Source organism: Gavialis gangeticus, unplaced genomic scaffold, assembly GCF_001723915.1.
Source record: "Gavialis gangeticus isolate Ggan-Ray unplaced genomic scaffold, GavGan_comp1, whole genome shotgun sequence".
NCBI classification, from domain to species: Eukaryota; Metazoa; Chordata; order Crocodylia; family Gavialidae; genus Gavialis; species Gavialis gangeticus.
Window position 1 is genome coordinate 1,769,077 of NW_017728960.1, and position 23,135 is coordinate 1,792,211.

General features: G+C 50.9%; 1 protein-coding gene across 5 annotated transcripts in view; it reads right to left on the reverse strand.

Annotated features, from left to right (window-relative positions):
* MEF2D (myocyte enhancer factor 2D) overlaps positions 1-23,135 on the reverse strand; it is a 73,461-nt gene that overhangs the window by 18,875 nt on the left and 31,451 nt on the right. The window contains exons 3-8 of one of the 5 annotated variants that reach the window (XM_019521226.1): positions 16,189-16,323; positions 10,833-11,043; positions 9,949-10,005; positions 5,449-5,639; positions 4,071-4,091; positions 1,505-1,634 (exon numbers count right to left, since the gene is read on the reverse strand). In XM_019521226.1, the coding sequence (XP_019376771.1) occupies positions 1,505-1,634; positions 4,071-4,091; positions 5,449-5,639; positions 9,949-10,005; positions 10,833-11,043; positions 16,189-16,323 (745 nt within the window). Of the gene's footprint in view, positions 1-1,504; positions 1,635-4,070; positions 4,092-5,448; positions 5,640-9,948; positions 10,006-10,832; positions 11,044-16,188; positions 16,324-16,442; positions 16,581-23,135 lie in introns of all 5 variants that reach the window. The other 4 variants (XM_019521148.1, XM_019521462.1, XM_019521386.1 and 1 more) reach the window with 4 other exon arrangements.

A 23,135-nucleotide genomic window follows, 5' to 3' on the forward strand; every position in this document is an offset into this window, starting at 1 on the left:
TGCAAGGGCCATGGGGCACGGTCTGGCTCTCGCTATAAGCACAAACAGACTAAACAGTTATGCTAGTGGAAAAAGAAGTCAGGAGGAAACATACCACGGCTTAACCGAACCTGCTGTAACCGCTTCATCTGTCTGCTCTATCCCATGGTAAATGGAAGCTAAACCAGTCATTTGCCACCTATTTCATTCTAGGATAAAATCACTGCAGCTTAGTATCCCCTACCGAAGGGCAAGAGAGGACAGACGGAGCAGTTACACGACATCAGATGTCCACTCAAAAGCAGTAACTCTCCCCCCACACACTGATGCAGGACAACTCTTCATCCATCCACATCCTTTGTGTGAGCACAGCAGCTGGCAAAATGTGCTCCTGATTTCAGTGGGGTTTTCTCTGCCATAGTCATAGCACTAATGGTCATTTAAAAGCATCTCTGCTCTCAGGCCCAAGGGTCAGAGGAGAAGGGCCCCATGCTAGCATATTTTTGCTTTTTGCAAGGGCAAAAGAAACAGGTTCAAAGTCTACCCTAATGCAGGACCATTTCCAACTGAACACCTATTACAGGCATTTTGGCAGGGTCTAAGCCAGTACTTCTCAACTTTTTTAGACTCAAGGCACCCCTTGGAAAATGCCAGCACTTAGTTTCCACTGTATTTTGTCTATAGAAAAATACTAGAGTACTTCTGCTGTTGCAAAGAACACAAGGGAGACCAAAACAGGTCATTTTTTAACACTCCAGATTCCTTTAAAATCTCTGAGCTTACTCTGTGAACCATGTTCGCACACTTAACAGTGCTAATACTTTAAAAGGCTCTCAGGGCACCCCTGGTTGAGACTCACTGGTCCAAACCTTGTGCTGGATCCTCTGCCCAAGGCTGGGTTCCTCACAAGAAGCCTTCTAGTCACATCTGAACACAAACCTGTTGGGCCACACCTATTAATTACAGAGGGTGTTTCCAACACGCCTATTCTGCATTCTTCCAGACAGGCAGCTTTGCAACAACATTTTTATCTGACAGTCTATGAGCTGATGCCAAAATGAGTTATACAGGAAACTAACCAGCCCTGCAGTCTGCATGAGCATTTGACAGGTTTCATCTGCATGATCCCTTTAGAGCAGACAGGTGTCCTATAGCTTCCCTATTCCTTCCTAGTCCCCATCAGCTAGAAACTGATTTATGCCCAGAAACGGGATGTCTCATCTCCCTTCCAGACATCCTGGGCCTAACAACGATTTCCATAAAGTTCCTTACACAACTTCTCTGGAGTAGGTGTGACTGCAATTAGCATCCACTTTATGGGTATCACCCCCGGTGCTGGCACAACAGGGCCACAGGATGAGTAAAAATCATGTCCTCAAGATCTTTGTGGATATAACAGGGGATATCCCCATTGTCCCTATACATATCCCTGCCTTTGCTTTGATCCTGCTAAGGCAGCTACTTCCACAGGCTGATTATGCTTCAGTCTCAATAGGCAGGACAGTTCCAGGGAGGTTGCTCTTACCTGTGTTGTATGCCGTGGGCATGGCAGAGAAAGGCAGGCCCTGTGTCAGCAAACTCGGGGTGGCCACTGAGACGACTGGTGTGGTTAAAGAATGAGTCGCTTGTGAGACCCCTAACCGCTGCGTGTTCTGCTGCAGAAGCAAAAGGAGAAGCAGTTAGAGCCCTGGAGGGTTGGGGTTTCCAATGGCTACTGGGTTTCTTCCACCTGCCTCTGAAGCAGTCAGCACTGGGCAGAGACAGACAGAGAATGTTTAAATTCAGGTGAGTCTGATCCAGTTCAGCAATCCCAATACACAATGAAGTAATGGATCATGCAAGGTTGCAGCACGCGGGTTAGTTTCTCAGGACACCCATGCAATCCATTGGACAAACTAGTTTTGTCTAAAATGCAAAAAACTCAAGTCCCTTTGCCTGCCGTTGGGGGATCGAAGTGCGATGGGTAAAGCCCAAGGGGATATTATACCAGAATAAGGGAGGGTGTTGATTTAAGGTGCTCTCACAATTCTGAATCACTCATGTAGGCATGGTCACTCTGGCTTGCAAACTGGAGCCACTTAAATCAGAATAAAAACAGGATTTCTTATTCCAGTTTATCAGCATCCACATAGAGCAGAACAGCTGGTTTCCCAACTGCTATTGCAGTCCATTTCCCTGTGCAAACATGCTCTTAGCAAGGCAGAGATATTGGGCTGACCCTCAGTACCTGAATGAATGTGACCCCTGTGCCCTATCTGCTAAAAATCAATGCCCACCCCAGGGACCTCTCTGATGCAGAGACACACACTGTCTCTCTCCAAACAGTGCCCTCTTTCAAGGGGAAAGGAATCTCTTTCCCCTTAAAGCCTCTCTCTGGAGGTCCCTGAAGGCACAAAGCCCTTTCACACTGCTCTTGCAAGGAAAAAAAATAAGGGGGGTGGGAATCAGATCTTGAAGTAGGCCTGAGCCCAAAATCTTATGGTAAGCGAGAATTGATCCCCAAAAGCCAGGGCCTGGAAACAGCAGCTTACTTACAGCTCACAATTTCATGCCACGCCGGCTTGCAGTAAGCAACAGTCTCAGGCCCTATTCATGCAGGTAAAACCTGTTGACATTTGAATGCTTTCCCACTCCCCCCGTGTCACTGTAACACCCATGCAGGTTGCTAACTGTTCCAAGTTAGCAGTCGTTCAAGATTATAATAAAGTCAGGCACATGCTCCTGAGTGAAGCTGCTTATCAGGGTAGGCTCAGTGGATGGTTATTGCTCTATGCTTTAGGAGACAGATTCTCAGTGTAAATCGAAGGAATAGGGTGGCATGTCTTTAAAGACACAGTGAACCCTCTAGTAGTGTTCACAGTTTTCGGGGGCTGCCAGGAGCACACCCACTACATTAGCAAGGGCTGAAGCTGCTGGCAAAGGGTTAAGTGGATTGTGCTGCCTGACTCACGGAGGGGCAGGTGACTCATCCTCCCTGCTGTGTACAAGGAGGTGGGAGTAGCTGTTTAGAGAGACAGAGAGGATCTCGGGTGTAGGCTGGGCAATCTGGAAGGAGAGTCTGGGGAGCTGAACTGTGTGTTAGCAGAGCCAAACGCAGGCAGGAGGAGTGTTTGCACTCAAAGGGATGAGTCTGGAGCACTGCAAAAATATGGCCACCTTGCCCTGAAAGAGCTCACAGCGCTCTACTAAGGAAGGCAGGATCCTTAGCTCTGCTCCACAGGAACAAAATGGGGAGTGCCAAGGAAGTCACCTGCAGGCCAGTGACAGCTACACCCAAGACCGCCAAGCTCCATCCACTCAGTCATGCTGCCATCTTGCCAGGAGGGAAAGCCTCTGTGCCACTCCCCTTTGAAGAACCCCAAACTCCTGGTCCTGAGTACTACCCCCCACTTTTAATGATGCCTTACAACCTTTCCTGGATGTGGCCACCCTGTCAGCCATCTGCCCTGCACCACATCAGTGTTAGCACAGAGGAGCAGTGATTGCTGCAAATAAGGTGACACTCCCAGCTGTGCAGTCATGAGAAGGAAACCAGGGGCCAGGAGACCAAATCATGCATGGAGACCAGGGTACAGGAGCAAACTCGAAGGCCAACTACTTCCAACTAAAGCAAGCAATGAGCTTCTGAATGTGCCCAGAACCCGATCTAGTTCCTACCTCTCATTTTAGCAATAAGGGGCCGTAGAAAAACTCACATGGCTTCACTGCAGCTAGCAGGGCAGACTCAGGGGTGTAAATTGTTTTTGACATCAATGGGTTATAGCTCAACAGCTGGGGTAAGTCAGCTTCATGGAGGAGAAGGTGTAAATCAGGGATGCTGTTTTACACTCAGGGCAGCTACAGCCTACTGTTTATGCTTTTCCCTAAAACAGTGTCCCAGAGCCCAATTCCCCATTTCACTGCAACCTCTTGGCATTGCCAGAGTAGCATACAGGGGTAAATAAGACTCAGGACCCCTCAGTTAAACCCCAGCTCTCCAGAGTGTGTGTGGGGAGGGGGGAGGGGGAAGTTACAGGATCATCCTGACATTCATGTTAAACCAAACAGACTCATGACATGTTGGGAGACACAGACACAGCAAGGGAACTCACCAGAGCCAAGTGGTCCTCCGTCTGCATGCACAAGAACAGAAAGAAAGCCAATGGGTACCGTTACATTGGCAGCTCTTCCCAACCCAGCACCAGAGGCTCATGGACAACAAGCGCCCTCTTTTACCATCACAGCTTTGCTGCCATGGGTGCATGGAAGTCTCTCACTGACAGCCATGCCAGCAAAGACCCCCATGGAGATGGGCATACGGCCAGGCAAACCTGTCCTTTTTCTGGCAGAGAGAGCTGATGTAAGCCAACTCTTTTGCTGGCATTGCCAGGAGAGCTCTATTAATGCTGGCAGGCCCTTTCAAGTACAGATTAGCCGAGCGAGGAAAAGTGCTTTTCTTTTTAAGTCAAAGTTAGCTAATGGCGAGGTCTCAGCTGCAGAGTTAACGTGAGTTCTCACACCTGGAGTCAGTAGAGATCACTTGGGAGTGACCACATTGGAGATGGAGGCACTGCAAAGTACTGTAGCAGAAATTCAGGCAAACTTCAAGTGTGTTCACACTCCAAGCTGCTCAGGTAGATGAGGGCTGGCACTGGAGTTGAGAGGAATGGTCCTACCTTGAGGTGGATCCCATGTCCCCCCACTAGACTAGCCAACTCAGTTTAAGGCACTGAGCACGTGGAACATGAAGTGAATCATCCTGGTTACAACAGCATTAACTCTGCAGCCTGGCCAAACCCAATATAGCCAACACAACCTCAGACACTCATCACACCCACCGCTGGATTCTCTTTTACCCTCAGTTTTGGTGGCAGGGAACACCCCAAAATGGTTCGTTACATTCATTGTCCTCATTTTGGCATCACAGGCTTCAATACATGTGAAAACCCAGGCTCCTGTACTGACATCTCCTTTAAAGCTGCTGCATGCTACCGGCATGGTACAAAGCCCCTTTCCAGCATTGCTGAGAACCTATCGTGAAGACAGCTTTTCATCATGATGCTCCTGTTGGCGCATCACATTGCAGCTGGAAAGCCACGGGCTATTACTGGAAAATATCATGTGATTTAGAAGCAACCTTCCTGCTTTTGGACAGGGGCTTAGATTTTGAGGTCCGGGGAGTTCTTGAGTTGCCTACAGCCTCGGAGAACAGTATCCCCAGAACAGCCCAACTGTGCATTGTGTAGTAGCATGCCACTGCTGAGAAGAGGAGGTGTATTTTCTAGTTGTGTTATATGCCCTATCCCTGGGACAGGCTGCAGTATTCTCCAGCAATGATCCATCAGCAACATAGTCGCGTGCTCCTGTTGCTGGGGAATACTGCTGTCAGCCTCCAGTCTTCAGCATCTCCCTGGAGCCGAGCGACCTGATTTCCCAAGAGACGGCAATGCGGCTGCCTCGAGAATTTCCCTGGTTGTGCTGAGCTCTCACCAAATGATGCATGAGCCCCTTGCCGCTCTGCGAGGTGATGACACGGAGATCTGGCTTGCGGCTGTTGGCGGCGAGCTGGGTGGCGTGGGAAGGTGGTGGCGGGGATTTGGGTGGGATGATCTTGCCCAAGCTATTACCGTTGGAGACCGGGAGCAGGCCGGGAGAGGCTCTGGCACTGACGTACCCGTTCCCTGCAGGGAGAAGACACGAGGAGTAAATACACGTGTGTTTGGTGCAGTGGGGAGAGAGCAGGTTTGATTCTCCATCGCCCTGTGTAGGTGTCCCTGCAAGCCAAGTCAGCCTGGGAGGGCACGGAATTGCCCCGTGTCAGGTGCTCAGTGGTAACTTTCCGTGTGTATACTCTTACCCCACAGCAGATGAAAGCAGACCCTTTTCCACTGAGGTTCAGCAGGGTGGATTGCACTGTGTTGCATGTAGGAGCCTACACACCAGCTCCTACCAGAGAGCAGCCGACACTGTAAATCCCTCAGCTTGGGGTTCCTGGCTCATGTGTCCACACCCTCAGGCCAACCTAAGGAGGCTGGAGCACAGATGAGACTTGAACCCAGGTGTCTCCAGTTCCAATTCACCACTTTCACCCCCCTCCCTCTTGGGGCTATGAAAAAACATGCAGGAGACATGACACTTCTGATTCTCATCACACTAAGGCCACTTTGACACCCTGGCGGGTAAAGGCAGCCCAAAGGACCATCCCTTTCCTTTAACAATCCCATTGCACAAATAGGAATTACATTCTTGTATCCTAATGTCCCTCTGATGATTAGAGTCTCCCCAGCCTCCAGCTTCTCTTCCTCCCCGGCTCAGTTTGGAACTTTAGGAAGGAAGGAAGGAAGGAAGGAAGGAAAGCAATTTGATGAACATCAGGAAAAGAGTAATTTGGATCCGATTACTGTTCTGATGAGATTTTTCTTTTTCTTTGATATATGTGTGCATGTGCATGCGTGTGTGTGTGCGCACGCGTGCGCGTGAGACAGAATAGGCCCTGAAGATAGAAAGACATTTAGCAATCACCAAGATTCAGCCCTCATATTCAGCGCCTGTTAGACCGGGAAAAATAGGTCGCTGATTGCATTATTAATCATGCCGACAATTGGACCACATCTGCATTTCGGCAGGAGGTGGGAGGGGATGATGTTGCTTCCAACATGAGGCATTCTCAGCTGAGGCCCAATTTTGTTCCTGCTGCTCCCAGGACACAGGGTGATCGAGTGCTTGGGGGAGGAAGTGGAAGTTGCCACAGATCTGATCCCACTGGAGACCCATGGTAATTCCCCCACTGAGCCCAATCAGCTGAGGGAAAATTGGGAGGGAAGAACTGGACCCAGTGAGAACGAGGTCCCGAGCGTGACATACACTAAAGATGTGCTGTCAAATTAGTGGACCAGGTCTTTGCCTGACTGCAGGCGAGTCTGGAAGAGTGGAGCAAAAACCACTGAGTTTTCTTCGCTGGGCTGGATGGTCGTGTATGCTAGAGCAGCCTCAGGGCTGCTCTAATCAGAAACAAGTCCTAGCCATGTCTCCTTAGCTGGCACTGGGAAAGAGGTAAGGAGTGTCCTACACCTAACAGCTCCTGCATGCAAGATAGACCACCCAGGGGAAGGATTTCATGTCTGCTTCATTTTGGGTTGTTCAGGAGCCTAAGTGCCAGCCCTGCGACCTATCTGGCCCAATATCCTGTCTCCGTCCAAGGAGACCAGGTCCTACAGAGGAAGAAACGCTGCAGCAGAGGATAGCAGTCTGCAAGGATGGTTTTCTCCTGACCCTAAATGTTTGCACCTCAAAGCAGGAGGCTTGGGGTCTCTGCGCTGTTGGCAGCCGAGGCACACGCTATCGTGCCCACGCGCCGCTCGCAAGGCCGCTGGCTTTTATATTAATTGAAGATGAAGGTGCATAACATTTCAAGGGTGACCTTGGTCGCTGGCAGTCAGTTCCTCTTACGATGGGGCTGCTACCGCGGAGCACGAGTAAGACACAACGGGCTGAGCCACGAAGGATGCGAGAAGCCCTTCTGTTTCCCAGCCTTTGCAGGGACACATGCAGAGGCTCCCACGGTAACCATCACAGCGGCATCTCACTGGGCTCCCTCGAGCACAATGAGTGCACCGCTGCCTCCAGCAGGAGGGCATCAGCTTCACTCCAGTCATGTGTCATAGGCCCTATACTGTCTCTGGAGAGTCTCCTTTAGGCTCCAGCAGCACACGTGAGACCTCATTTCTAGCCTGAAATTTCCCCAGGCTGCAGCACAGCACCACGTCCTGTATGCCCACAGGAAACACAGGAAGAGAACAAATCCTGGCCCAGGGTGAAACCCAAGGTTATCCCCAAGACATCTTGAACTCTGTGTCCACTCTGAGAATAAGAACAGCAATTCGCTCCTTGCCAGCTTCCCCCCCCAAATACAGCCACCTGACATGCATCTAGGTGTTGATGCAAGCCAAATGGCCAGAAAGGGGCTGTGGGGAATGGAGGGGGAGCAGCAGGGGCTGATGGGGGCTGCAGGGCCTGCCGCTCGCCTGCTCCTGCTCCCCAGAGCAGCTGCAGGAATGTGAGGAATGGCTTGGTGACGTCAATCCTGACATTCATGGAACCTGCCAAGCTGGAAGCTGGAGCGGCTGCTCCCAACAGCTGACGTGGGGGCTGCAGGGAGGTGGTGCTGGGGCTGGAGGCTTGGAGAGGGGGGGAATAGAAAGTGACAGGGCCTGTCTCTGCCAGGTGGGGGTGGAGGGAGAGCAGCAGCAAACTCCTGACACAGATCTTGGGGGCTGTCATGTCCTGGGGATGGGCTCTGCTCCCGGGAGCTGCAAAGGTACACGATGGAGATAAGACACCTGCCCTGGGCCCCCTTCAGCCCTCAAGCCCAGGCACAGACAGCAGAGCATAGGTGTGTCAGGGCACGGTGCTACAGGGATTCTGCACTGCAGCTCATGGGTTACAGGTTGCCATAAGCCACAGAGGCTGGAGGAAAGGCAGTGACAGGGTTGGAAGGAACCTCTCTCCATTGGACAGAGTCCAGCGGAGGGCAATGAAAATGGTTTGGGGGTTGGGGAACATGACTTATGAGGAGAGGCTGAGGGAACTGGGCTTATTTAGACTGGAGAAGAGAAGACCAAGGGGGGATTGAATAGCAGCCTTCAACTCCCTGCAGGGGGATTGCATAGAGGATGGAGCTGGACTGTTCGCAGTGGTGACAGATGACAGAACAAGGAGCAATGGGCTCCAGTTGCAGCAAGGGGAGTTTGCTGGATATTAGAAAAAACTCTCTCACTAGGAGGGTGATGAAGCACTGGAACAGGCTACCCAGACAGGTGGTGGCATCTCCATCCTCGGAGGTTTTTAAGACCAGGTTTGACAAAGCCTTGGCTGGGATGATGTAGCTGGGGCTGGTCCTGCTCTGACCAAGAGGATGGACTAGATGTGACCTCCTGAGGTCCCTTCCCACCTCATTTCCTATGATTCTAGCAGCTTCCTGAGCTGTCCAGGTGTGGGGCTCCCATTTGGCTCTGTTTAAAATAGCCATTGAGATCCAGGATCATATTTTCAAATGGACAGTGTGATCCAGGCTCAGCTACAACAGCACTAAGCAGGTCATCAGCCCCTTTCAATCCCTGCCTTCTCCCTCACACAGAGGTAAAGATTGGGAGGGTAATCTTGGCCTCTTATTAATGCCAAATCATGGCCTCTTATTCACGTCCTGCCTTAACCACACTTTGCTGCCCCAAGGAGGAACTTGGACCGTTAAAACACCCAGTAACTCTGCTGAGTTCAGGCTTGGTCTCACTTTCATCACAGCAGCTGCGGGTTCTTACTAAAGCCTAATACAATGTCTGCTGTCCCTGCTGCACCCTGCTAGGAGCTTCACAGACATCTAGTGAGAGACAGCTGTTTGCAGCTCAGTCTAAAACACCATCTTCCCCCACAAAAATGTTTTGACCTGAAAGCTCAAGTTCCCCAACACCTGTATATATGTTTACAAAGAGGATGGAGCTAGACTCTTCTCAGCGGTGGTAAATGATAGAACAAGGAGCAATGGTCTCCAGTTGCAGCAAGGGAAGTTGAGGCTGGATATTAGGAAAAACTCTCTCACTAGGAGGTTAGAAAAGCACTGGAACAGGTTACCCAGAGAGGTGGTGAAATCTCCATCTTTGGAAGTGTTTAAGACCCAGCTAGACAAAGCCCATAGCTGAGATAAGATAGTTGGGGATGGTGCTGCTTTGAGGGATTTGGAGATAATCCTGAGGGTCCCTTCCAACCCCAATTGTCTATGATTTCTAATGCCCAGCCCCAGATCAGCAAGCAAGGAGGCAAGAATCCTTATTTTATAGCTGGGCAAACTGAGGAACAAAACAGAGAAGGTGAGGTGACTTATCCAAGGTTTCCCACCAGGCCTGGGCAGTAGTGGGAACAGAGCCAGTGCACTGCTCTAGCCACTAAGCCACACAACCTGCAGGGAGGGAAAAAACAGCGCAGCTTCTCACTCACCCACGGGACTGGGGCAGGCTCCATTTGTATTGTTCAAGTCTCCCCCAAGCATCGCCCCTAGAAAACAATCAGAACCAAGTCAGTTAGAAATCTGGTCTAGGGGGCACAATGGTGTTGGACCAGGTATAGGGACTTCAGCAGCAGCAGCAAGTCAGAGAGCTGGGCTGCATTCCCAGGAGCGGGTTTGGAAACAACACAGATCCAAGACCACATGCAATGGGGATGAGCTGTGCAGCACAGAAGCCCACTGCCAAGGCTTGGAAAACACTGTGGCTCCAAGGCAGAGAGCGCAATGCCTAGCAGCAGGGCTGGAAACAGGATCTGTCATGCTGGCTTCTGCAGAGAGCGGTTACAATGAGCCTCCCGCAGCTCTGGGACAGCTGGGAAGTGCTCCTTCCCACTGAGAGCAGGGAGAGCCATTCCCAGTTCTTTCCCAATTAGCTGCACCCTTTTTTCCTTCTTGTAACAAGACTTTTGGTGTCTGCTTGATGTACTTGGGATTCTGAATGCTTTGCCCATATCTCAAGCCTGTTAATTTTGCCACCAGTCCCCACTCACACATCACAGATGAGAGACAGCTGGGAAAAGAACCCAGGAGTCCAGTTTCCCAGTCCACTACCATAACTACTGGTGCACACTCCTCTTCCCCTAAATTGGAGAATTTAACCCATGCATTTGTGTCATGCAAGTTAGACAGACACTTGGCTGAGATGGTTTAGTCAGGGCTGACCCTGCCTAGATTAGATGCGACCTCATGAGGTCTCTTCCAGCCCAACTTTCCCATGATCCTAAGATCTGCCTTCCCAGTCCCCTGATCTCATCAGCAGACAGCTGGGAAAGGCTGGCATTTCTCTCAGGCAGTCCCACCTGGCGCAAAAACCCACCGGCACTGGCTGGCCTCTGTGGCAAGCCTGGGGACACAGTGTTCCTCTGCAAAGTGGGCTGCTGAGGTGAGAGGAGCCGCGGGTCCGTCAGCGAGGAAGTCACGAGGGACTGGGTCACTAAGGAGCTCCCAGGGTTGCTGAACTGTAGCGTGTTCTGATTGGTCACAGGAACCGTCACGGGCATGGCGAAGTTCGGCGCTGGCACTGTGGACTGAACAGAGATGGAGGGTGTAAGCCAGAGGCTGTGCTGGGGGAGGACAGGGACAATGGGGGGCTTTGCTGGGAGTTATTCGCTTTGCCAAGGAGCAGGCAGCTGTTAGGTTTGCTGACACCACACAAAACGTCCCCAAGTCCTCCACCTGTGATGACGACTGAGGCCAGAAGAGACCAGACCCAGTTCACTTCTGACCCGCTCCTTGTGCAGACTTGCCCAGCCCTATGCAGTCCCTCATGCCTGCTGTGCAGTTCCTCTGCTGCAGGACAGACACCTCATGAACTGAGGGACCCCCCAACGCACCATAGGTGCAACCCACTGCCCCATACACACCAGAACGTATGTTGCTTCCAGGCAGGCTGAGAAGGAGCAAGAGGTGCCCACGAGGACACCATCAAAGCCACACTGTCTTGCAACCAGCTGCTTGGCTTTGTCTTCTGTTGTTTACTACAGGGATTGCTTTACGTACCACAGGGGTTAGTAAAGCATGTTAGAAAGAGCCCGCCGAGGGAGCTGGGCATGACTCAGCCCATCAAAGGGAAGCCAGAGCATGGTGGTCTTTGCGTAAGCAAGACCCACACCCACAGGGTTGATGCTGCTAAGAGGATGAATGGAGTTGACCGGGCCAGGCCCTCAGCTGGGGTAAAGGAGCACAGATCCTTTAAAGTCAGTGGGGTACCCTGATTTACTCTAGCTGGATTATGCTCTGTTTACTGCAGCTGAGCCTGTCTCAGGGAGGCCTGTGGAAAGAGCCTGTTTGTGCCACTTGGAAGTGTAAACCCTGGGAGAACTGTTCATATCCAAAACCACTGGTCCTTCACATGTGCTTGTTGAAAGGGAGAGGGTCTGTACCAATATGCCATGAGGAGGAGCTCAAAAGAGCTCCCATGGACAACACTGCTGGGCCTGCCACGAAGCTGGGTATCTCCTGCACTTGAGCTATGGGGAAGTGTGGGGCTAAGACAGTAGCCCCCCACTTTGGACTCCCAAAAACACCAGGTTCAACTCCTGGCTCTGCTACAGACACCGCCAGACCTCAGATAAGTCACTTGTGCCTCAGTTCCCCATCTCAGGCAGCCAGGAGAGTCCCTCTGTCTCTCAAGACCTTCAAGTCCATTCTTAATAGGTGTATGAGAGACGCCAGGCACACAATGTCTAGCCGGGGTTCATTGCTGCTTGCAACAGACATGATAAAATGCAGAGCCTTGTCTTTAAAGGATGTGAACCATTAAAGTTAGTGGTGCTATGCTGATTTGGGTCCACTCAGGATCCAGCCCATGCCCTGGGATTTCTTTGCAGGGGAAAAGGTCTCTAGCAATGGGAAGTGCTGAACACTTCATACCCCTGACCTTGGCCCATTACAGAGAGGGGCCTAGGGTGGTTTTTCCCAGCAGGTACAAACTGAGGATGAAATGTGAATCTAGTGAGGTGGAATTTTTTTGCTTCTGGAGAGGGCAGGGATTTGCTCTGTGGAAGCAGGGATTTTCTTTCCCTTTCGACAGCACCAAGCACAAATAGACCATTCTTGGTTCCAATATGCATCGCCACCCAAGCCACAGAACAGCACCCAGCTGTGCTGGGCATTGCACAAACCCAGAACACAAAGGATCTGAAGAGCTGATCTCAGACTGTCTCGGAGCACTCCCGAAGTGCTGCTTTGCTCCACAGAGGCAAGGCAGAGAGAGGTCCTGCTACTCCGTGCATGCAGCTGCTGCCATCGCTGATGGCAGAGTCGGTGATGAGAGCCAGGGTCTGCCCTCAGGAAACAGAATCATGCCTATTTCAAGGTCCTTCAACCCTAGCTTGAGAGTGCACCACCCATCTGGGTCCCTGTTAAAGCCAGACTGTCGAGATTATCCTAACGCTCTTTCTTATACCACTAATTTGCTTTTCATTAACGAGGCCAGGCACCTGCTTGGAGGCTTTCCCAGGGCTTTGCTAAAGCCCCATTTTAATTGTATCGGGCTTGGAAAGTCAGGTGGTTTCACTGCCTCTCAGCTTTGCTAGGACCCTTTTGCTAAGTGGCTCCTTGGTGCAGGACAGGGACATGACAGCAGACAGTTAAGCCCTGGCTCCTTTTGCTTGAGGGTTCATGGCCAGGAAAGCTCCCCAGTGCCACCCACCTCTTCTCATCAGGCCCCAGCAGTGCCGGGCAGCAGCAGGGCACAAAAACGTTCCCCACCCCCAGCCTGAGCCCTTGCACTGCCTTGACTTGAGCCGTTGCACTATAAGCTCTCCAGGGCGAGAGACTCTTTCTGAATCAGTTTCTCATGAGTACCAAGGGCCCTTAGCACAGCTCTGAAATGGATGCAGCTGTAATGTTGCAGCCTCCCTTATGCTGCCCTCAAAGGGGGTTGACTGGGCAGGAGCTCCAACGTGTTTGAATCATGCTCCTCCGTGTGTAAAAGAGAGAAGAGAGAGAAAGTCGGAAGGAAGGCAGGATAGATAGACAGATATGCCAGGATAGATAGATATGCAGGTGCTACATCTTTTGGCATACATGGGACTGAGACCTGCAAAGCTGAGCCCCAGACCCTCTTCTCTCTCTCCATCTGCTCCAAGGTCCTTCCCCCCTGACTGAGTGCTCCTGTCCAAGCCCGGAGAGGGTCATAGCACCTAGGCCCTCTCCAGCCGAGGACAGTGCTGGGGCACTGGGGCTGCAGGGCCAGGTTATGGAAAGCAAAGGGGTCAGAGTGAACGCAGCTTGCACAACAATCCCAAACCCAGGGACGGTCAGGGTGCGGAGAGGAGGGGAGGGTGGCTCATGAATCAACCAAACGTCAATGCCTTCCTTTTACCAGGGAAAGCACATGTCCATGGCACTCTGAACACCGCGCCAGCATCTGCCCGGCCATGTACCCCAGCAGAGGAGGCAGGTGGGTTAGTTCTCATCACACCAAACCAGCTGGTTAGAGAGAAAAGCATCTGCTCCAACTGCACATTCCTCCTGCCTCACTCATCCCCAGGTCCTCAGAAGGGGGGCGGGATGCTAGGCCTGACTGCCCGTGGGATGCTCTCGACTGGAAGGTCTCTGGGACAGAGACCGGTGAGAATGGGAGCTAGTGGGATGCAGACCCTAAGTGACCAAGGGAGGCTCATTCTTCCATTTCCCTGATCCTGGATGATCCTTGACACTAGGGCAAAGGGAGTGCAAAATGCTGCCAGTTCTGATCTGGCAGGGCTCTGCCCCCACACCTGGCTGCAACTTCAGAGGCAGATCAAACCCTGCACTGATTTGGGGCTGGGGGGTGAGTGGGACCAGCTTTGTGCTGGTGTAAAAGGACTGCACAAGGTGCATGACAATCAGGCCAGGAGGGGCTGGTGTGAAGCTGGCACAGGGAAGCCCAGAGAACCTCTCCCAGCTCTGAGCCCAGCACCAAGCAAGCTGATGGCCAAATCCTAGCCAGATCCACTGAGGCAGGGCCAGGCCCTATCAGCTAAACCTTCCTTAACTCTAGGTTTTGTGGCCTGATTTTCTAAGATTTCTTCTCTTCAGCAGCCAATGTAGGGCTTTCAAAGAGGCACAATTCCAGTGATGCCCACTTTCAGGCCCATTTATATTGTCCCAGGGGCCTGCAAGAGCCTCAATCTTGGTCACAGGCTGAGGTTTCATTCCTTTCTAAGCATCATCCCCATGATGGAGACCTGACTTAGGGCCAGGGTCCCATTCGTGTAAGGCTCCTTAGAGTGTAGCTACCTGTTTTAAGTCTTTCTGAATGCCAGAAGTGTGGCATAAAGGACGAAGGAAGTGCAGGAAGAATATTCACCCTGTTTCCACAGGAGCAAAGTCTTGGGAAAAGGCACAAGAACAGAAGGGACAATTCGGGAGTGTTTCTGCTACATCCAACCCTGGGAAATCAGCTTCCCTTTCTACTCCCTGCCTGACCAAGTAGCTAATCCTTCTGAAAACTGGCTCTCTTGGACGAATGGATCCTTTGTGACATCTCCTTCCCTTGACACAAATCCCTTCTGGCACTGTCCTGATGCCACCTCAGGGCTGGCGCTGCGACCACAGGCTAAAACCTCCTGGGATTTGAGCCACTTCCACCAGCTGCACTGGACGGATTGTGGATTTGTGTGGATTTAATGCAAGAGCAAACCAGAGTAGAACCAGACCCGGGTACAGTGAGACCCTTCCCTTGTGGAGGCGAAACTCCCCAGGAAGAAGAGTTTGCTGGATTAGCAGCACCAGGATTTGACCCGAGGTTAACAGCAATGGGACTGGATTTGAAGCTCTCTAATTTAACTGGAAGTTTCAAGCCAGATACCTCAACTCCTCTATATTCCTCTACACTTAAAAGTAGCACGATCTCACCTGCACTGAGATGACAACACTGGTACCACTCCCCTCCCACGGGAGGAAATTACCATATTTAATGACATACCACACCCCTTTTCCCCACAAAAGTTAGCAATCAAAAATTGGGGGCATATGTCTTAAATGAGGAAATTGATTCCAAACCATTTGTTTTAAAGGAAACACCTTTTTTTTCTTAATTCATTCAGCCTCCCAGAAACAAGGCACTCGTCTTATTTGGGGGGCACATGGTATACCAGCATATACAGTATGTTGGTTGGAAGGTGGTAACACCATGCATGGCTCATTCTCAATGCAAATAACTGAGTAACACATGCCTTTAAGTTTAATTGCGTCTACACTGGGGGATATGCTGGGATAAGTCTAACAGTGCTAAAATGATAGTTCTGTTGATAAGTCTTCTAATCTCAGAGCTCACCCAGCTGGCACCATCCAGGACCCTTCACCTCTGATTGATGCTCATTCTAAGACCTAACATAAACAGCCTGGGTGGGTGCTAGGAGTATGGCTGGGACTGTGCTGGAGGGAGGGGGATATTATAAAGGGGCTCTTTCCTCTCACTTTAAGGCTCCTTTGCACTGGCAGAGCAGGCAAAAGGGGTCTTAGCATTGCTGGGCCTGTTTTTAACCACTAGGTAACATCACCTCCTAATGCATCCCTTGCCCTAGGTTTGCTGCATCGGATGGGAGCAAACAAATGAGGCACAGCAAGGCTCTGGGAGCAAAGCCATGCAAGTCACTACCTTTGCATACTAAGTGCTAAGTGTCCATTAGGGTGCAAGGGGGGGCAGCAAAAAGGGGGGTTGCAGGCTACCAGCTACTCACTGCGAGCCTGTAACTCTGCATCATTTTATCAAACTCCTCATCAATCTTTTTATATTTCTCCTCCGTCTGTGGGGTCAGTGCAAACACTTCGTCCCCTTCTGGGCTCTCGCACTCCCTGTGCTTCTTGTTCAGCGCCTGTGACGTTCAGGGTTGGGTGGGGGGAGGTGGTGGGGAAGAGGGTTGGGGGGAAATCGAACAAAAGAAAAAAACAAACACATAATGAAGGTTTCTGGCCAGAGGGGCACGGTACTTACACCGTAGCGCTTGAATAGGATGTCCAGGTCCTCGCTGGCTTTGCGGTATTTGTCCTCCATCAGGGGGCTCTGGTCGATGGAGTCTTCTCCGTCAGGCTCCGGGCTGTCACAACCGTTAAAACCTTTCTTTCTTAACGTCTGAAAACACAACCGGGACAGGTTGAGATCTAGGCTGGAATGGGATAATGGGGGGCTGGTGGTGGCCAGGACTGAAATGGAAGGAGGGGAATAGGGTGATGCCTTTACTGCAGACCTGGTCAGGGAAAGGAAGGGGGTGGGGGAATCCTAGAGTTCTGCAAACAGGCATCAAACATGATTAAAACACTTGGGGGCAGGGAAGGAGAGCATGACAAATCCAACAGCAGAACCTTTGGACAAACCTCATGATGAATCAATCCGACAGTGCAAATCTGCAAATTCAGAGGGGGGGGGAAATCCCACCTTAAATGACGAAAAATTCACAATATTTTAACCGGCTCTGCTCCCCAACTAAGGGAGATATCTATACCTTGGCTATACCAGGTTCCTCTTACCCTCAGGCAGGGACCGGGTCTCAACTTCTTCCCGCATCCAGTTTTGCCATTGATTTTCGGCCTCAATCAAATCAGAGGTTTTCTGGATTTCTGTGCAAACTGGACGTATGGGCAACCTGTTCCTATGGTAACACACTTCTCTACTGGCAGAGGGATGGGAATGAGGATCCCTCCTGCAAGGTCTAACCAAAAAGAAGAACAGCTCCCCCACCCCTTTCGCTCCTGACCCTTTTCTCTACACAAAAGTAACTAACTCCCTTAGCCCAAGATCCTGCGGGCCTTAACAGGATTTAACAACATGGGCCTTTTCCCATTTCAGCTAAGGATCTGGCCCAAGCGATTTGACTAGGGTAACGGAAAGGAAAGCACAATCCAGGGACTGAGACAAGGAATTCCACCGACTTCAAAGGATCCATTCACATCAGGACTGAATTTGGTCCTGTAGCTCAAACTCGGACGTAAAAAATCTATTCTCTCCACAATTCCCAGGATGACAATGATGGAGAATGGGAGAAATAAGCCCTGGTGCTATTTATTCTCCCATTAAGACACAAACAACAACTTGTCCCCAGCGAAATGAGTGGGTGGAATGTGGTTTTGTTTTCTTTTTAAGGCTGTTTTAAATAGATGCAAGGGTTTTGCTGTAACATGCAGTGGAGTCTGCCAACCTCAACACAATAAAACTGTATTAAGCAGGGAGGCTGGGTCTGCAGGACTTCACAGGGTATAGGCTGTGCAGGGATAATCCCCTCGAACTGGAAAGCCAAACATGGCCACGTTTCTGGTTGGCTGGTTGCCCAACTCGTATCATAGTGGGGTTGCAGCTCCAAGTTGGGTTCAGAACTACTCACTTTGGCATCAGCAGCAACACCCCTGAAGACTCCTTGGATTTACACCAGAAAAACCTGAGGAATTGGTCTCAGGCGCGTTTAGCAATTCTCTACCATTCTGCTGACAGGGATTCATTGTCCTTAGAGCCACACGACACCAAATGCCCTCAAACTGGGCTGGATGCCTCCTGCAATGACCTTGTTACGTGCAAACCTGGCACCTCGGAGGTTATCGAGATCAGGACCTGAAGGATGCACGTTGAGTTAATTGAGTCAAAACGCTGCAGGCAGGGAGGAAACACAGCCTAGGATCATCGGTTTCTGGAAAGCAGCATCAGCAAAGCTGTTGATGACGGACCGAAACCGGAGGGGGAATCTATCCAAATTAGACAGCGGGTCCGAAGCACAAACAGAGATCTCCTTCTCCCCAGCCTGTCAGGACAACAGCACTGCAAACGCAGAGGCATTTTGGGGGGCTCATCTCCTCCAAAAGTGGCAAGCTTACAGTCCATCATTGGCTTCACTACTACCAGTACCTGAGCAAGTACGATTAACCCTGCAAGCCTGCTATATCACACCTCCTAAGAGCAGAGCAGAGAGACTCAGGAAGGCTTCCGACAGCCTGGCAATGCCAAGGCCTTGGCACAAGGGCAATACACTCCACGGCTGGATTTACCCTTCATCTTTTTCCCAGCACAACTGTTTTGTTTGGAGGTGGGAGATCTCCACTAGTAAAAAAAACCTGGCCTGGCCCCTGTGGCACTGCAAGGAAGGTGAGTCATCCCAAGCAGTTATTTTAGTCCCCTTCCCCCATGGCAACAGCTCCATTACACCAACGAAGCTGCTACCCCACGAGGGCACTTGTATCGCTTGATGGGTGCAAATTTGCCTGTGTAAACAAGTATGTCCCAGAAAAAAAGCTCACAAGCCTAGTCTGGGACAGGCCCCCTGGGTTTTAGTACACAACCTGAATTGCCAAACCTGCTTTCCCCCCCACCCCCCAACACCTTCACTCGCTGGACGCCCAGCCATGACGCAGCGGGGATTTGCGCTGTCTGTTGTAAGAACCTGGCGAATTTTGTACAGAAAGTTCCTCTTTGGCGTCGGGCAACCAGTTTACAGATTGCATTACACATGCACATTTAATCACTGTATTTTCAAAATACCAGAAGCAATTAGGCGTTATTATGGAGCCCTCCCTTGCCAATTCTTTTTTTAAAGTCAAAGCTACAAAATTTCCTGGAAGTCTTGGTCTCTTTCCATGCCAAATTCCACAGAGGGGGGGAAAAATAATAAAAATGAAAAGCCTTGAGAATTCTCCCCTTGTCTTTCACAAAAGTAAGGCATGTATCTGCTTCCAGGTCAAGTTTTATTTTGGAGAGGTTCTTTCCCTACACTGGAAGCTCTGGACAATACAGGTTTACAACAGAGCTGACGGTGTTGTGGGCTGTATAAGTAACTCTGACTGTAAGTTTTCTGGGGCACAAGCTTTTTCTGCTCTGTACTGGTACCGTGCTGCATTGCTGTATTGGTACCGTACTTTTGCTATTGCATTACAAATGATGATAATGACAATCCAACAATCATAGGAAAGCAGGGCTGGCAGGGACCGCTGGGGGTCATCTTGTACAACCCTCTGCCTGAGGAAGGATCCTTCTCATCCAAAATGATCACTATTGCTAAGTGAAACAATCAACCCTGTCCCACAACTACATAGGCAAAGCAAGGGGACAACAGCAGCCAGTGTCACAGGTTGCCAAAATATGCTCGAGATCCAAGACAGAGGGCTGCGACCCCCACTATTCAAGAAGACAAAAATCCCAACAGTCTATACTGATCTGGCCAGGGGGTAAAACTCCTTCCTGACCCCAAATGCAGCAATCGGTCTGACCTTGAGTGGAGGGGCAAGACCCTCTACCAAGGAACCTCTAGGTTTTAGTTGCAGCAGGAGCACTGGGTGCACCCCAGTCACAACCCCAGCCTGGGCTGTAGCCAGCATCCTTGATGATGATAATGATGAGATATCTCCTCTTATAGTGCAGCATGGATCAAAACACCTGGAAAACCCCACCAGAGGCTGCTTCCATTCTGCAGTGTTCAACCCAAACCCATTCTTCTCCCTGAGGTTTTCTAATTGGGTCTGAAATTTTTCATAGCAGGATTAACAGATCATTCTCTTCTGGTTTGGGAGGAACGACAAAGCTTGAATTACATGGTGGGCCTCTGTAACCAGAAATGACTAGAGATCTCCCTCCATTGAAACTGCCTTGTTCCCCAACCAGTGACTGGGAAGGTAGGGGTTGGATGGAGAAGGCAATTAATTTCCTTTGGGGGTGAGGTTAAAGTAACTGGCTCCTGTATACAGAGGTGAAATGGAAGATCAAAACCATGTGGATTACTCAAAGAGATGATCTTGGTTCTAGCTGGTGTCTCCCTTAATGAAGTCAAATCCTTTCAAGCACCACAGCTCTCCACTGACCTACACTGTATTTTCTCACATACGACGTGTCCCAAGATGAGGTATTGCACCTTGTTTTTGAAAGGTGCAATGAAGACAAGAAAAAAAAAGCTCTCTCCTTGTAGTAACTGAGTGACCGCATCTCAGGAGTAGAGCCTGCTCCCTCTGTGAACCGTGGGCAGACTTCACTTCTGCTTTTGCCTAGTATGTAGCAGAAACTGCTCTTACCGTACTTCTCACATATAATGCACACTCCAATTTCCAGCAGCTGGGTTTTTGTTTTTTTTTAAGTGAGTGTTGTCTATGGTAAAATATGGTATTCTTGCCACTCGTATCCAGAACAAAGCTGTGGATGGAAGGGGAAGGGGAGAACGATGTTCAAACCAGATCTTCCCCGAGTCTGTACTTGAGGATGCTCTGGGTGCTCTGCTGCAGCAAAACGCACAAGAGGCCTCTAGCCAAGGGCAAATGAAAGCTCTCGGGGCAGGGCAGATGTGGCGGTGCCATCTGCGACCTGCTGGAGACTAGAGGTGCGCCTCCCATTAGCTCTTGCTGCAGAAGACCAGTCTGCTGGGGCAGCAGCTCTGCCCAGGGAAATGCCATGTGCATCTAGGGCAGCTAATCCGAAGGCCATGTGGAACGTAGGCTGCAGATTCTTTAGCGCTTGCTAATCCCCCTCGCAGCCCTCTCTGGCCCTTGAGCAGCTTGGTCGGGGGAAGGAGGAGGCGGAGGGGAAGAAGGAGGGGACCCGTTTTGGGAGCATGGCCGCTTGCTTTCCAACTGGCAGCAGGCGCGGATGACAGGCTGCCCGGCAGGACGGAAAGTACCGTAGTGTCACCTGGCTGGAGTGCTGACAACAGCCAAGGCTGGGAACAGGCTCTGGGTCATGCTGCATCGCCTGATCAGGATGCCACAGACACAAGGACAACGCCTGGGAACAAGGATCGGGGGGGGGGGGCAATTTCTTGTCCCAAAAGTGCTTTTGGAAGCACACCAAACAGATCCATTGATCTCTCCTTTCTCCCCCTTTTCCTTCCCTCCACTCCCTTTCTAGTGTGGGAGGAGAAGGGAAAGGGGCTGGGGGAACAAAACCTGCCTGACCTATATCAGGATTCCCCTTTAAATTTCATCCTCCTACAATTAATTTTCTGGGGGGAAAAATTCAAGCAGGATGAAAGCCAATAATTCCATTGCACATTTTTAATGGGAAATAAAAACCTCCCTTTTTTCCCTGGATCACACCTGAGCCATCCCTGCTCTGCCTACAAGCACTCTCCCCTTGAAGCTTTCTGCTCCTCAATTTTATAGCCCCAAAAGATTTCCCAGCCTGCCTTGCTCTTAAAGGGACAGCTGTCCAACTCAAGGATGGCTAAAAAGGAAATACCAAGCATACGAGAGGTGGAGGAGTTCAGGCAGGATGCGGTCAGCTCCTTCTAAAAAGGAGGGAGATGTTAATCTAAACCATCTCAAAGCCTGGGAAAGTTTGCCTCCAGTTGAAAAGTCAAGTTCAGCCTCTGCTCTGCACCTGGAGGAAAGGCTTGTCTCTCCCTGATGCCAATGCAAGGAGGAGTGCAAAATGCTGCCCTTGGGAATGGGTGGAAAGGCAGTGCACAAAGCCCTTGGTCACCCGATCTGTTCTGTGCAAACAGGAGACTGCTGAGAGCCGTACAGAGGCCCCTTGCCCTGCTGCTGGCATTTGTGTGCAGACAGAAACAGGGGCTTGTCACTGTGACCCCATGAAAAGTCAGAACAGGAGTCCATCTCTAATATGCCAAGTGCTGGGGAACATGATTCTCCATTAGACATTTGTCACGGCTGGAGAGAGACAGGGCAAGGGGGGGTTTGTGCTTCCTTTTAGGGTCATCCCTATGCAAGTTAGAGCAGCCTCGGGGCTGTTCTACCTTGCTTTCTGCTTTCTATCACCCCGCCTAGACCCAAGGAAACAAGAAAAAGCAGGGTGCTCCACCCACCCACCACGTGGGGTATTCTCCTCTCTTCTTCCGGTGAGTAGGCGGGGACAGCAACACGGGGCCTGCATTGGCAAAGTCAACTGGCGCTTACACAGTCAGTGCCACCAGGCAGGCCTTGGGTTCCTAGATAATGACCCATGCTTTCAGGCGGGGGACTTGCTGGGGTGGGATGGGCTTCACCTCTCTCCTAAAGGCAAGCATGTCTTCTCTTCCAGGTTGGCTGATCTCGTACGGCGAGCTTTAAACTAGCCTCGCCGGGGGAGGGAGCCGCAGGAAGACGAGGAGACACCACCCAAGCAAGACAGGTGACAGATGCAAGGAGTGCCCAGGTAAGAAACAGGGGTCCAGACAGTCTCCCAAATCAGGGGGTGGTACACGCAGCTAGACAAGGCCTTAAACGCCTATATACCAATGCTCGTAGCATGGGGAACAAACAGGAGCAACTCACCCTCAGAATAGCCAGTTCAGACCCAGACATAATAGGGCTTACAGAAACGTGGTGGGATTCATCTCACGACTGGGAAGTTAGCATTAGGGGCTATAGGTTTTATGGGCGGGATACAGAAGGAAGGAAAGGTGGGGGTGTGGCGCTCTATGTCAAGGAGCAATACACATCCTCTGCCAGCAAAATGGGGTCAGAGGGGCAAGCTGAAGTGCTCTAGGTCAAGATACGAGGGGGCCGTGGGGAGAGGGATATAACGGTGGGGGTCTACTACAGACCCCCCAACCAAAAGGAGGAGTTGGACCGGGAATTTTCAGGCCAGCTTGCACAGGCACTTAAGGCAAGGGATGTAGTTGTCATGGGTGATTTAAATTACCCGGACATCTGCTGGGAGGAAGAGTCAGCCAGGTCAGACCGTTCCAGGAGGTTCCTGGCTGAGATACAGGACCTCCACTTAATT